Below are 13,463 nucleotides of genomic sequence, written 5' to 3' on the forward strand. Positions count from 1 at the left end.
CTGATATGTTAGGTACGAGGTATAGATAAAGTGTGTACAGATATATAGTATATACAGCCGTGGACTGATATGTGAGGTACGAGCTGTAATTTATACCTCATACCTCATGTCAATACACTTCTGTATTTAGTATATACCTGTGCACACTGCATCTATTATACCCTGTACCTCTCATATCAGTACACTATGGTATATACTATATACCTGTACACACTGCATCTATTATACCTCATATATCAGTACTCTGCTGTATATACTATAGATCTGTACACACTGCACCTATAATACCTTTATATTATTTTGTGTGCCAGGGCTGTTTTGTAATCCCAATCCGGCCCTGATGGCATAAATGATAAAACGCAGCAGCAAGCATAGTTCATGGAACAAAGGAAGAAGACTGGGTAGTGTGAGGGGCTATAAAAGGGGAAGGAGGGACCAATTTAGATTCTTGCTATGGGGCCCAGTGATTTCTATGTATGCCCCTGGCTCCTAGTAATTGACCACTCAGATGCCATGATCATAATTGACCGCAGCATCTGAGGGACTCAAATTTAGTGATCGGCATTATAGCCAGTCATGGACTCTGCCAAAGGATGTCTGCTGTGTAAAACAGAAGGCACTCGTGGCTATGGTTCCCACTCAGCTCCTGAGTTAGCACTATCATTGAAGACCCAACAACCATTATACCCGTGTTTGGCTTCATGTGTCATTTTTACCACATAGTGAATCCTGTACAAGAAAAACCCCAAAAACATCTACCCCACCAATAATTTTCATACAGCTTGTCCTGCAAAACACTGACCTTCACATAGCTGTTAACATTGATCTTGTGAGCCCTGCAGCCTCTTCACAGCTTGCCAAGCACAACGCCATTCACTGTATAGTGGCTCTGCATGGTACTGCAGCCAAGGGCCGTTCACTTGAATAGGACTAAGCTGTGGCTAGGCCATGTGACTGATGAATGTAATATCAATGGCCTAGGAGGAGGCCGCAGCTCTCACCAGAGCGCTGCGGCCTCTTCAAAGAGCTGATCTGCTCTAGTGGCAAGAATCGGAGCTCTGTCAATCAGATATTGATGACCTATCCTTTAACTCTTTCTACCCTAGAGGTTTTTGCGTTTTCATTTTGCGCTCCCTGCATTCCTAGAGACATAACTTTTTTTTTTTTTTTTTTTCATTCATATAGCCGTATGAGGGCTTGTTTCTTGTACTTTCCAATGCCACCATTTAATATTGCATATGATGTGGTGGGAAGCAGGAAACAAATTCTAAATGGAATTGGAAAACAAAGCAATTCTGCCACAGTTTTACGTGTTTTTTATTTACGATGTTCGATACGCAATAAAACTGACCAGTTACTTTCATTCTACAGGTCAGTACAAATCCAGCGATACCTTATATGTATAGTTTTTTTGTGTTTTGATACTGATAAGATAATAAAAACCTTGGGAAAAAATCGGTTTTATTTTTTCATCGCAGTCCATTTTTTGCGGGGCGATCTGTACTTTTCATTGATATCATTTTAGGGTGTGTAAGACTTTTTGATCATTTTTTATTTTTTTTAAATGAAGTAACAAAAAACGGTGAATCGGCTATTTTGACTTTTTTCACTCGTGGCAATACCCATGATGTGTATTTTTCTGGGTGGGGAAGGGGGGTGGTTTGAATTTTTATATTTTTTATTTTTAAAAACATTTTATTATTTCTTTTTTACACTTTTTTATAGTTCCCATAGGGAACTATAACAAGCAATCATTAGATTAGTATTCTCTTAGACTCCAATGCATTAGCATTGGAGTCTATGACAAATGTACTAGTTTCCTATGGAGCCCTGCTACAGACAGGGGCCCCATAGGAAACACTATGCAGCAGCCTCCTGTCATTGTCTATGACAGGGGCTGCTGCATACAAGCTTCGGCTCCTCCGTTTGCCACCGGAGGGAGACGGAGAATACCCGGATGTGCGCACTTATTGGCAGTCGCAGACATGAGACGCGGGTGTCTGCTGTATGAAACAGCAAACAACCCGTGGCTATGTCATCTCCTATGCTCAGGAGTGGGCGGCATCTTTAAAGATCTGGCCAACACTGTACTGTACTAGTACGGCACTGGTCGAGGAGGGGTTAAAAATGTTGTACCATGATTGACAATTATCACTTAACCACAGTATAACTGATATCTGATCTGTGGCAATCAGACCACTTGGACCCCCACTGATTACAGCACAATGCTTTTGCATTTAGTATGTACGGGTGACTTGAATTATTCCTTCCCATGTGCATAACTTTACATTTGTCAGTGTTAAACCTCGTCTGCCACTTCTCTGCCCAAGCCTCCAATCTATCCAGATCCATCTGTAAAGGATATCTAAAGCAATGTACTGTAGGTGCACAGTGACTTCACCAGAAGAATACTGAATGCAGCTGTAAAGTATAATACAAGATGTAATTCAGTAGAAGATAAGGGGTACCCCTACAGGGTCAGGTTTCCTCATTTTTGGAAGCCAAAAGCAGAAATGAATTAAAAAAGTTGTATCTGTCCTTTATATGTTCTCTCCTTTTATGATAAGTAGTGTAATGTATGTACACAGTGACACCACAGTCCACCAGCAGAATAGTGAACATACCTCTGGAGTATAATATAGGATGTAATTAGGATCAGTACAGGATAGGGCATGCAATATACAGTATGTACAAAGTGACTCCAGCAGCAAAACAGTGAGTGAAGCTCTGGAGCATAATACAAGGCATAACTTGGAATCAGTACATGTTAGATAATGTTATGTATGTACGCAGTGACTCCATCAGAATCCTCTTCACACAGCAGTGGTCAGTGGCCATATCCTCCTCACACAGATTTACGTCTCTTGCCGAACACATTGTTGATCAGTTTGGCCATGGACTTGGAGCCGCTTGGCCTTTGCTTCTCTTTGATCTTGATGTTGTGGACAATCTTTCTCATGATGGATGTGAACATGTCGGCAACTTCCTGGTATTGTTCAGCTGCAGACAACTCAAAGAACTGACATCGGTACTCCAGAGCTGCAACTTGCCCTTCTTCTAATGCTACCTCCCTGACATGGCAGAGGTCCTGCTTATTGCCAATTAAGAACACCACTGCCTCCGTATCTCTGTAATGAAAAACACAATAGATGTATCTGTCCTCAACCACAACCTCCTACTGCTATCTCCAAGACTTCTCCAGTGCTGTGCTCATGTCCTGGAATGTTGTATCTTGGTATCTGTTATCATTCCCAACCACAAATTATCTCTCCCATGAATGTGACTTTTTCCTATGGCAACTATAGTCTAGATCACAAGTATTATGAAGTTCGTGCAGTTTGGTCTGGTGCAACAAATGGCTACCTAGTGGGGATAGATGGGTGTAGGCAGACACACTGGGCCTAATCCAGTATCCATGTTCGCCATAGTTCCTGCTTCTTCTATAACTGTATAATAGTTAGCAGTAAGCTTTCAAGACTCATTAGTTCTCTTCATTAGGTATGGTACCATGCCTGATGAAGAGACCTAAGATTAGGTATTGCTTTGTAAGGCAAGGTTGCAACACTACATGTGCCCAGGGGTGTAGTTATCATAGGTCACATCTAGCATATCACAAGCTTCGCGGAAGGGTTGCTCGTTATGATGATGGGGGCACAGTATCCTTGGATTGGGCTTGTGGGTAGTTCTAAAGGTGGTCTTAACTACCAGGGAGGACAGCAGCTGGATGCAGGTGGGCACAGCTGGTCCTGTTTGGTATGTAGCTTGACTACGTATTGAGCACGGGGTTCAGAAGAATCATATATTTTTCTACATATGCAAAGTCTTGTGTGTGAGTTGGGACATTCAATATGTGCACACCTTACATAATCCAGAACCTCTCACTCCCATTTTTGTGGCTTATCCTGTGCTCCACCTACATTCTATCTCAGACTGGTGTTTGCCTTGTGCTTTGACTGTACACGACAATCAGCACAACAATCAGCCCATCATCAGCTCAGAGAAGATGGTGGACTCGTTGTTAACTTCATTATTTGCAGACTTTAGTATTTCTTACCTTTTACAAGTTTTGAATTGCGAGTCCCGCAGGCTGCAGATCAATGTCTTGGCAAAAATGAAGGTTGATCTGTGACTGATATCATATACAACAAGGAAACCATCTGCTCTGCTCAGCTCCTCACTCAGAGGAGGATTCTGCTTAATAGGCTGCAATGTGAAATATATCATTTGTGAGACACATGTAGAAGAGGTCATCTCCACATTACCTGCGACTAGAGGTCATGGCCACTTGAGAAATCACCTCTAGTTTACCTGAGAGTAGAGGTCACATTAAAGGGAACCTGTCATCAATTTTATGCTGACCTCACAGAGGGCAGCATAAAATAGTGACAGAAATGCTGATTTCAGCGGTGTGTCACTCATGAGCTAAAAGTAAGTGGCTGCCAAGAACCAGCATCATATCCATTGCAGCCCAGGCCTGGAAAAGAGTCAAATCTACCTGAGAAGAGTCATGGTTATTATAATCTCCTGCACTCACCCATCTGCTGATGATTGGCAGATCTCTCCTAGAGAGAAAGGGAGAAAACTAGGTAGAAGCCTCTCAATCATCAGCAGGTGGGCAGGGAGAGCAGGACTTCATGAATGACCATGACTCTTCTCAGGTGGCCGTGACTCTTTTCCAGGCCCAATCTGCAATGATTGTGATGTTGGTTTTCAGCAACCACTTACTTTTAACTTATAAATGACAGACCACTGAAATCAACTCACCTTTCTCTACTTTATTCTGCCGTAAGTATGGGCAGCATAAAGTTGATGACAGGTTCCCTTTAACTAATTATTGGTCATGTCCATATTACCTGAGAGAAGATATCACCCTTACCATCAACTGAGAAGAGAAGTCACTCCCAGCACATTACCTGAATACAGATTTCACCCTCTACATTGACTGAGATATGAGGCCATCCCAACATTGTCTGAGAGTAGAGGTCAACCCACATTACCTGGGTACATGGGTCGTATATCTCCACATTGGTTGTCTTGCCATCCACAGTCACCTGCTTGTTGTAGATACACTCTGAAAATGAGGCACAGAAAAATTAATGGTCTATCATGTGTAAGAACGTACCTGGAATCATTGTGGATGGAAGGTATGTGTCACCGAGGTTCCTGGCCTCGGTGAAGTAAGAGCCAGTATTTTATGTGTCAGCAGCAGCTATTGCTAATTGACACCATGAGATTTAGCATGGCTGTCATAGCTGATCCGGGACGGCTCTTACTGGGAGTAGTCAAAGTGCTGAGTGGGTGACTACTCCCCCTGTTCCAGGCCGGGTTTTGCCGGGCATAAAAACCAGCCAGCACTGCCAGGTGTGGTGGATTTACCCCCCTCTGACAGTGGAGCTCAGGAGTCTGTGTGCTGTGAACTGAGGACTGTGCTGGGATTTGAGGTTTGAGTCGGGCTATAGGACTCAGGCCCCTCTAAAGGCGAACAAGCCGCCTATGGACTTGATGAGGATGAACTGCTAACGGGGCATGAATTAACACCCAGGAGAAAAGGTGACTTTTATTGTTTATGGACTTTCCTTGTGTGTGAACAAACACCAAGCCACCTGCGTTTTGTGATACACCTTATCTGCATTTTGTTATACACCAATGTGTGAATAAACACTGCTGTTTGATTCAAGAACTGTCTACTTTGCCTCTATACTGCATCCGCTAGTCCTAACTACCAGAGCGAATCCCCACACATGGATTATGTATGCTGAGATATAAAATGTCTGTTACCTGGTCAGTTAATGATATGGCCAAGCGGACCCGAGTGAAGCAATTTGTTATGTGGTCATACATACAGGTACACCTGGCTCAGGTCACACTGGGAGCATGATAGTGATGATAGTTATGATGGATCCTAACAGATCCAGGAAGAGGGTGGTATCTTGTCCACAGAGGTCGTTCACATTTATAGGGATCTATGAAATGTACATAGAGCGAACACAGCCCCCTCCTTTCGTACATGATCCTTAAGAATCTTGAGGGGTTTAGCAATCACAGCATAGAAGACTTTAAATGTTCCTGATGGCATCTATGTTTTTCAACCTGATGTAAGTGCAGTATCTATACGGTTAGTGCCAAACAGCAATTTTGGTCATGGAACAAGAAGACTGCATTACAACATGACATATAACGATTATTAAAGTGGTCACGGAGCAGCAGGCGACAAAACACTACTATGGCATGACTATTGCTAAAAATCTAAACTTGGGTTTTTGACTGGAAAATCATAAGTGACTTTGGTATCATTTGCCGCAATTTAAAACCCGTGCAACTTTTTTGTGACCTGACTGTTATTTGGCAGTTTTTATTTTTTACAGCCGTATCAAATATGTAAAATATTATCATGACAGTAAATTGCAGACAAATCACGCACATTTTTTGGTTCAGCCGCTTGTGGGACTTGATGCCGTACAACCAAACACTCCATGTAGTCCTTAGGCCTTAATATGACACATATTTAAAGAGAAGAGAACATCGAGAGACGAATGCAACTGATTTTCAGTTGCCAAAATTTTCATCAACAAAAACTGCTGCGTGTAAATATACCCTAACACTTCTGCATTGTTGTAATCTCCAGACTGTAATGGTTACCCACCATTTAACCCTTTATCAGATCATAATGGGTATCAGGAAACCAGTATAAAAGTCTCATGTTCCATCCCTCATTACTGAGAATTTGGATTGCCAGAACTGTTGAATAAGATTAGTTTATTGATACCCTGTAATAGCTGATGATTTACACGGGGGCTGTGGATCTACTTTGGATTATTCACCTCGTTAAAGTGGTTGTCTGGGATTGGGGACCTTGGTGTAATAGTACTAGAGTGACATACAGTACAGACCAAAAGTTTGGACACACCTTCTCATTTAAAGAGTTTTCTTTATTTTCATGACTATGAAAATTGTAGATTCACTCTGAAGGCATCAAAACTATGAATTAACACATGTGGAATTATATACATAACAAACAAGTGTGAAACAACTGAAAATATGTCATATTCTATGTTTTTCAAAGTAGCCACCTTTTGCTTTGATTACTGCTTTGCACACTCTTGGCATTCTTTTGATGAGCTTCAAGAGGTAGTCATCTGAAATGGTTTTCACTTCACAGGTGTGCCCTGTCAGGTTTAATAAGTGGGATTTCTTGCCTTATAAATGGGGTTGGGACCATCAGTTGCGTTGAGGAGAAGTCAGGTGGATACACAGCTGATAGTCCTACTGAATAGACTGTTAGAATTTGTATTATGGCAAGAAAAAAGCAGCTAAGGCCTCTTTCACACTTGCGTTGTCCGGATCCGGCGTGTACTCCACTTGCCGGAATTACACTCCGGATCCGGAAAAACGCAAGTGTACTGAAAGCATTTGAAGACGGAACCGTCTTCCAAATGCGTTCAGTGCTACTATGGCACCCAGGACGCTATTAAAGTCCTGGTTGCCATAGTAGGAGCGGGGAGCGGGGGAGCGGTATACTTACAGTCCGTGCGGCTCCCGGGGCGCTCCAGAATGACGTCAGAGCGCCCCATGCGCATGGATGACGTGATCCATGCGATCACGTGATCCATGCGCTTGGGGCGCTCTGACGTCACTCTGGAGCGCCCGGGGAGCCGCACGGACGGTAAGTACACTGCTCCCCCGCTCCCCGCTACACTTACCATGGCTGTCAGGACTTTAGCGTCCCGGCAGCCATGGTAACCACTCTGAAAAAGCTAAATGTCGGCTCCGGCAATGCGCCGAAACGACGTTTAGCTTAAGGCCGGATCCGGATCAATGCCTTCCAATGGGCATTAATTCCGGATCCGGCCTTGCGGCAAGTGTTCCGGATTTTTGGCCGGAGCAAAAAGCGCAGCATGCTGCGGTATTTTCTCCGGCCAACAAACGTTCCGTACCGGAACTGAAGACATCCTGATGCATCCTGAACGGATTACTCTCCATTCAGAATGCATTAGGATAATCCTGATCAGGATTCTTCCGGCATAGAGCCCCGACGACGGAACTCTATGCCGGAAGACAATAACGCAGGTGTGAAAGAGCCCTTAGTAAAGAAAAACGAGTGGCCATCATTACTTTAAGAAATGAAGGTCAGTCAGTCAGCCGAAAAATTGGGAACACTTTGAAAGTAAGGGCTATTTAACCATGAAGGAGAGTGATGGGGTGCTGCGCCAGATGACCTGGCCTCCACAGTCACCGGACCTGAACCCAATCGAGATGGTTTGGGGTGAGCTGGACCGCAGAGTGAAGGCAAAAGGGCCAACAAGTGCTAAGCATCTCTGGGAACTCCTTCAAGACTGTTGGAAGACCATTTCAGGGGACTACCTCTTGAAGCTCATCAAGAGAATGCCAAGAGTGTGCAAAGCAGTAATCAAAGCAAAAGGTGGCTACTTTGAAGAACCTAGAATATGACATATTGTAAGTTGTTTCACACTTGTTTGTTATGTATATAATTCCACATGTGTTAATTCATAGTTTTGATGTCTTCATAGTCATGAAAATAAAGAAAACTCTTTGAATGAGAAGGTGTGTCCAAACTTTTGGTCTGTACTGTACATAGTACATACTGTACATGCATGTCCTACCTTTGCCACATATTTCTGAAGCCCCGTTTTGATATAGGAAATTCTTAGCCGGAAGTGACTGTTTTTTCATACTCAGTGACGTACTGGGTCCCTTGCAGGCGAGCACAGCCTCTTCTTCCGCTGCTCAGGGAGCCCGGTGACATCACCGGCAGCCTAACTAATTATGCAGAGTGGACGGAGGGGCGGTAACTAGCCTGGCCAACATTGCGCTAAGCCACGCCCCTCCGGTCCGGTGACGTCACCAGGCATGGAGCTTTGTAATGAATGGAGGCAGATCACTATGCTACTTAGCATAGAAAACTCCTCCCATGTGAAATACTGGCTAAGGCCTTTTTTTTCTGTTTACGTTCCGTTTTTTGCGTTCCGTTTACGGACCGTATATGGAACTATTAATTTCAATGGATCCGCACAAAAAACTGGAAGGTACTCCATATGCCTTCCATTTCCGTATTTCCGTTCCGTTCAAAGATAGAACATGTCCTATTATTGTCCGCATAATGGACAAGGATAGTACTGTTCTATCAGGGGCCAGCTGTTCCGTTCCGCAAAAAACGGAATGCACACGGACGTCATCCGTATTTTTTACCGCAAAATACTGAAAAAGCCATACGGTCGTGTGCAAGAGGCCTAATGGGGCAGAATATGTATGATGGGGCGGGTGCAGGGACAAGAAGATAGACAGTAGAAACCAGGAGATGTTGCGCTGCGCTGGGACCCACAGTGCAGTGCGGCAGGAAGTAATCACACAGATAAACATCTATGTCAACAATCAGTTGGGGACCGTAGGAGCCATGCAGCAGTGTAAAAACTACGTAGAATCATTGGGGGAACCTTGACTCAGATGGTACTAGTGAGTGAACGGTTTTAAAAATAATAATTTCGATCCCGGACAACCCCTTTAAGGTGGTTAATTAGTCTTTTTCTGTTGATAAATGAAATCATTAGAGTCACAGCATGAGGTGGACATGTACCTAGTCATCACATTCTCTTACCAGAGGTGGAGGCGTATTCTCCGATGAATCGTCCGGTGAGGAATCGCACAATCAGCGCTGTAAAGACCAGATTGGAATATATTGTAAAACCCCATCCTTGGATCTATAGGCATCATAGCTAAAGGTTGTGCTTGGTGGAATATATAGTGCCGTATGCTGATAAATATGGGTCATGCTCTGTGCCTTTCATGTCCAATGTATCTGTGCTCTACAGGTACCGAGTCTTCTGCACAGTGATACTTACCAGACTTTCCAGCTCCTTTGCTGCCCAGCACAGATAGTTTAATGTGGTTCATGTTTTCGGGTCAGTCGATTCCCCCCTCATCTTCAGTAATGATAGTTCCCAGGGACTGTGGGTGATCCACACACATCACGGCTCCAAGCTGTGGAATTTCCTGCAGCTCTGGAATATATAAATAGAGCGATGACATCACAGGAGCCACTGCCGAACCTCGTAACCCCCCTTCCCCAGCACTCATTATCCTCACCCCCCTCCCATCATTCTTCTGACCAGCTTTCAACATCTTTACAACCCTCATCCTCCTCAACGACCCTTGCTAACCTCATCATCAGCTTCAGTATCCTTCTCACCAGCACTCATCAAACCACATCAATCCCCTCTCTGCTCATCCTCTCCATCCTTATCAACCTCATCCCTGTCCTTCTTATCACTCTCATCATCCCCACCCCTCATATCACACATGGGACGTTTTTCTGGGGTTAAGGGAATATTATTTATTTTTTTACCAGAATTTCTCCTTTTAAAAGATCTGTCTCTGTGCCTCAGATATAAACAGTAACTTTTGTCACATCAAGAAATTCCCGGATGGAAGAAACCAAATGCCTCAAAATTCTCTCAAGAAACTGAAAATAAATGTGAGAAAACCTACAAAAACCATAAAAACATAATGATCACTTATTTTTCTTAATTATGGACTGGATTTAACTATAGACAACATTTTTCGTGAGATAACCCCTTTAATTAAACTCAATCAGTTTGGCCATCACAAGCTAAAAGCACCTAAAAATAATTTAATCCCTTAAAGGGCTCCTGTCACCCCCCATTGTGAAATTTTCATTAGCCGACATTAGCTATTTGCTAATGTCAGCTGAGTGCAATCATACATGTCCTACCTTTGTGGCTTATTTCTTGTAAAAATCATACTTTTATCATATGCAAATGTCTTTACTACCAGCAAGTTGGCCGTGTACTTGCTGGTAGCCGCCGCATCTGCCGCTTCTAGACACGCCCCATCTCCTCTTGATAGATAGCGAGCGCTCTCCTCCTCCCGCTGGCCCCATCTTCTGCTGAATTCCCGCGCCTGCGCTGTAACGTTCCTTGATCGGCGCAGGCGTACTGAGTGCGTCAGCGATAATCAGCAGTCTTCTCTTCCGGGTGTAGTGTGATGTAATCGGCGCAGGCGCACTGAGGAAGGAGCTGGCAAGCGCGCATCCTTCACTCAGTACGCCTGCGCCGATCGAGTAACGTTACGGCGCAGGCACGGGAATTCAGCAGCAGACGGGGCCAGCGGGAGGAGGAGAGCGCTCGCTGGCCCTGTCTATCAAGAGGAGATGGGGCGTGTCTAGAAGCGGCAGATGCGGCGGCTTTAAAGGGAACCTGTCATCAACTTTATGCTGACCTCAATGAGGGCAGCATAGAATAGTGACAGAAATGCTGATTTCAGCGGTGTGTCACTCATGAGCTAAAAGTAAGTGGCTGTCAAGAACCAGCATCATATCCATTGCAGCTCAGGCCTGGAAAAGAGTCAAATCTACCTGAGAAGAGTCAGTGTTATCCATAATCTCCTGCTCTCACCCATCTGCTGATGATTGGCAGTTCTCTCCTAGAGAGAAAGGGAGAAAACTAGGTAGAAGCCTGTCAGTCATCAGCAGGTGGGCAGGAGAGCAGGACTTCATAAATGACCATGACTCTTCTCAGGTTGCCGCGACTCTTTTCCAGGCCCAGTCTGCAAGGATTATGATGTTGGTTCTCGCAACCACTTACTTTTAACTTTTAAATGACAGATCGCTAAATCAACTCATAGTAACATAGTAAGGCTACTTTCACACCTGCGTTCGGTGCGGATCCGTCTTGTATCTGCACAGACGGATCCTCACCAATAATACAAACGCTTGTATCCGTTCAGAACCGATCCGTTTGCATTATTCTTTTAAAAAAAAGTCTAAGTCAAAACGGATCCGTCCTGACTTACATTGAAAGTTAATAGATGATGGATCCTTTTTCAATTGCACCATATTGTGTGAGTGAAAACAGATCCGTCCCTATTGACTTACATTGTAAGTCAGGACGGATCTTTTTGGCTCCGCATCGTCAGGCAGACATCAAAACGCTGCAAGCAGCGTTTTGGTGTCCGCCTCCAGAGCGGAATGGAGGCTGAACGGAGGCAAACTGATGCATTCTGAACAGATCCTTATCCATTCAGAATGCATTGGGGCTGAACTGATCAGTTTTTGGCCGCTTCTGACACAGTGTGAAAGTAGCCTAACATAGTATATAAGACTGAAAAAAGACATCTGTCCATCCAGTTCGGCCTGTTATCCTGCAAGTTGATCCAGAGGAAGGCAAAAAAAAAAAATGTGAGGTAGAAGCCAATTTTCCCCACTTAAGGGGGAAAAAATTCCTTCCCAACTCCATTCATGCAATCAGATAGCTCCCTGGAACAGCCTATAGCCTATAATATTATTACACTCCAGAAATACATCCAGGCCCCTCTTGCACTCTTTTAGTGAACTCACCATCACCACCTCCTCAGGCAGAGAGTTCCATATTCTCACTGCTCTTACCGTAAAGAATCCTCTTCTATGTTTGTGTACAAACCTTCTTTCCTCCAGACGCAGAGGATGTCCCCTCATCACAGTCCTGGGGATAAATAGATGATGGGAGAGATCTCTGTACTGACCCCTGATATATTTATACATAGTAATTAGATCTCCCCTCAGTCGTCTTTTTTCTAAAGTGAATAACCCTAATTTTGATAATTTTTCAGAGTACTGTAGTTGCCCCATTCCAGTTATTACTTTAGTTGCCCTCCTCTGAACCGTCTCTAGCTCTGCTATGTCTGCATTGTTCACAGGAGCCCAGAACTGTACACAGTACTCCATGTGTGGTCTGACTAGTGATTTGTAAAGTGGTAGGACTATGTTCTCATCACGGGCATCTATGCCCCTTTTGATGCATCCCATTATCTTATTGGCCTTGGCAACAGCTGCCTGACACTGGTTTTTACAGCTTAGTTTGCTGTTTAATACAATTCCTAGGTCCTTTTCCATGTCAGTGTTACCCAGTATTAGTATGTACGGGTGACTTGCATTATTCCTTCCCATGTGCATAACTTTACATTTGTCAGTGTTAAACCTCGTCTGCCACTTCTCTGCCCAAGCCTCCAATCTATCCAGATCCCTCTGTAGTAGTATACTGTCCTCTTCAGTGTTAATTACTTTACACAGTTTAGTGTCATCTGCAAAAGTGTATATTTTACTGTCTAAGCCTTTTACAAGATCATTAATAAATATATTGAAGAGAATAGGGCCCAATACTGACCCCTGAGGTACCCCACTAGTGACAGTGACCCAATCTGAGTGTGTACCGTTAATAACCACCCTCTGTTTTCTATCATTGAGCCAGTTACTTACCCACATACAGACGTTTTCTCCCAGTCCGAGCATTCTCATTTTATATACTAACCTTTTATGTGGTACACTGTCAAATGCTTTGGAGAAGTCCAGATACACGACATCCATTGATTCGCCGCTGTCAAGTCTAGAACTTACCTCCTCATAGAAACTGATTAAATTAGTTTGACATGACCGATCCCTCATGAAGCCATGC

The 13,463-nt window shown here is 43.9% G+C and overlaps 1 protein-coding gene across 2 annotated transcripts; it reads right to left on the bottom strand.

The window, feature by feature from the left end:
• Window positions 1-2,634: 2,634 nt before the first annotated feature.
• Window positions 2,635-10,266, bottom strand: RERGL (RERG like). 2 transcript variants are annotated; one of them, XM_040415611.1, is made up of 6 exons: window positions 10,205-10,266; window positions 9,858-10,016; window positions 9,614-9,670; window positions 4,998-5,071; window positions 4,055-4,203; window positions 2,635-3,128 (listed from the first exon to the last, which is right to left on the bottom strand). In XM_040415611.1, exons 2-6 carry the CDS (start codon window positions 9,907-9,909, stop codon window positions 2,846-2,848), a joined length of 615 nt encoding a protein of 204 aa, XP_040271545.1. In that variant the 5' UTR covers window positions 9,910-10,016; window positions 10,205-10,266; the 3' UTR covers window positions 2,635-2,845. The 2 variants fall into 2 exon arrangements, with proteins under 2 accessions (XP_040271545.1, XP_040271546.1); XM_040415612.1 differs by lacking the exon at window positions 9,614-9,670.
• Window positions 10,267-13,463: the final 3,197 nt, after the last annotated feature.

This window comes from Bufo bufo, chromosome 1 (assembly GCF_905171765.1).
Source record: "Bufo bufo chromosome 1, aBufBuf1.1, whole genome shotgun sequence".
Classification (NCBI taxonomy): Eukaryota; Metazoa; Chordata; class Amphibia; order Anura; family Bufonidae; genus Bufo; species Bufo bufo.

Coding starts and splice junctions, on each gene's coding strand:
- RERGL (XM_040415611.1), bottom strand. CDS start 9,909: ATGAACCACATTAAACTATCTGTGCTGGGCAGCAAAGGAGCTGGAAAG. Junction 9,671..9,857: donor CAAAGGAGCTGGAAAGTCTG/GTAAGTATCACT, acceptor TGGTCTTTACAG/CGCTGATTGTGCGATTCCTC. Junction 3,129..4,054: donor CAATTCAAAACTTGTAAAAG/GTAAGAAATACT, acceptor TTTTCATTACAG/AGATACGGAGGCAGTGGTGT.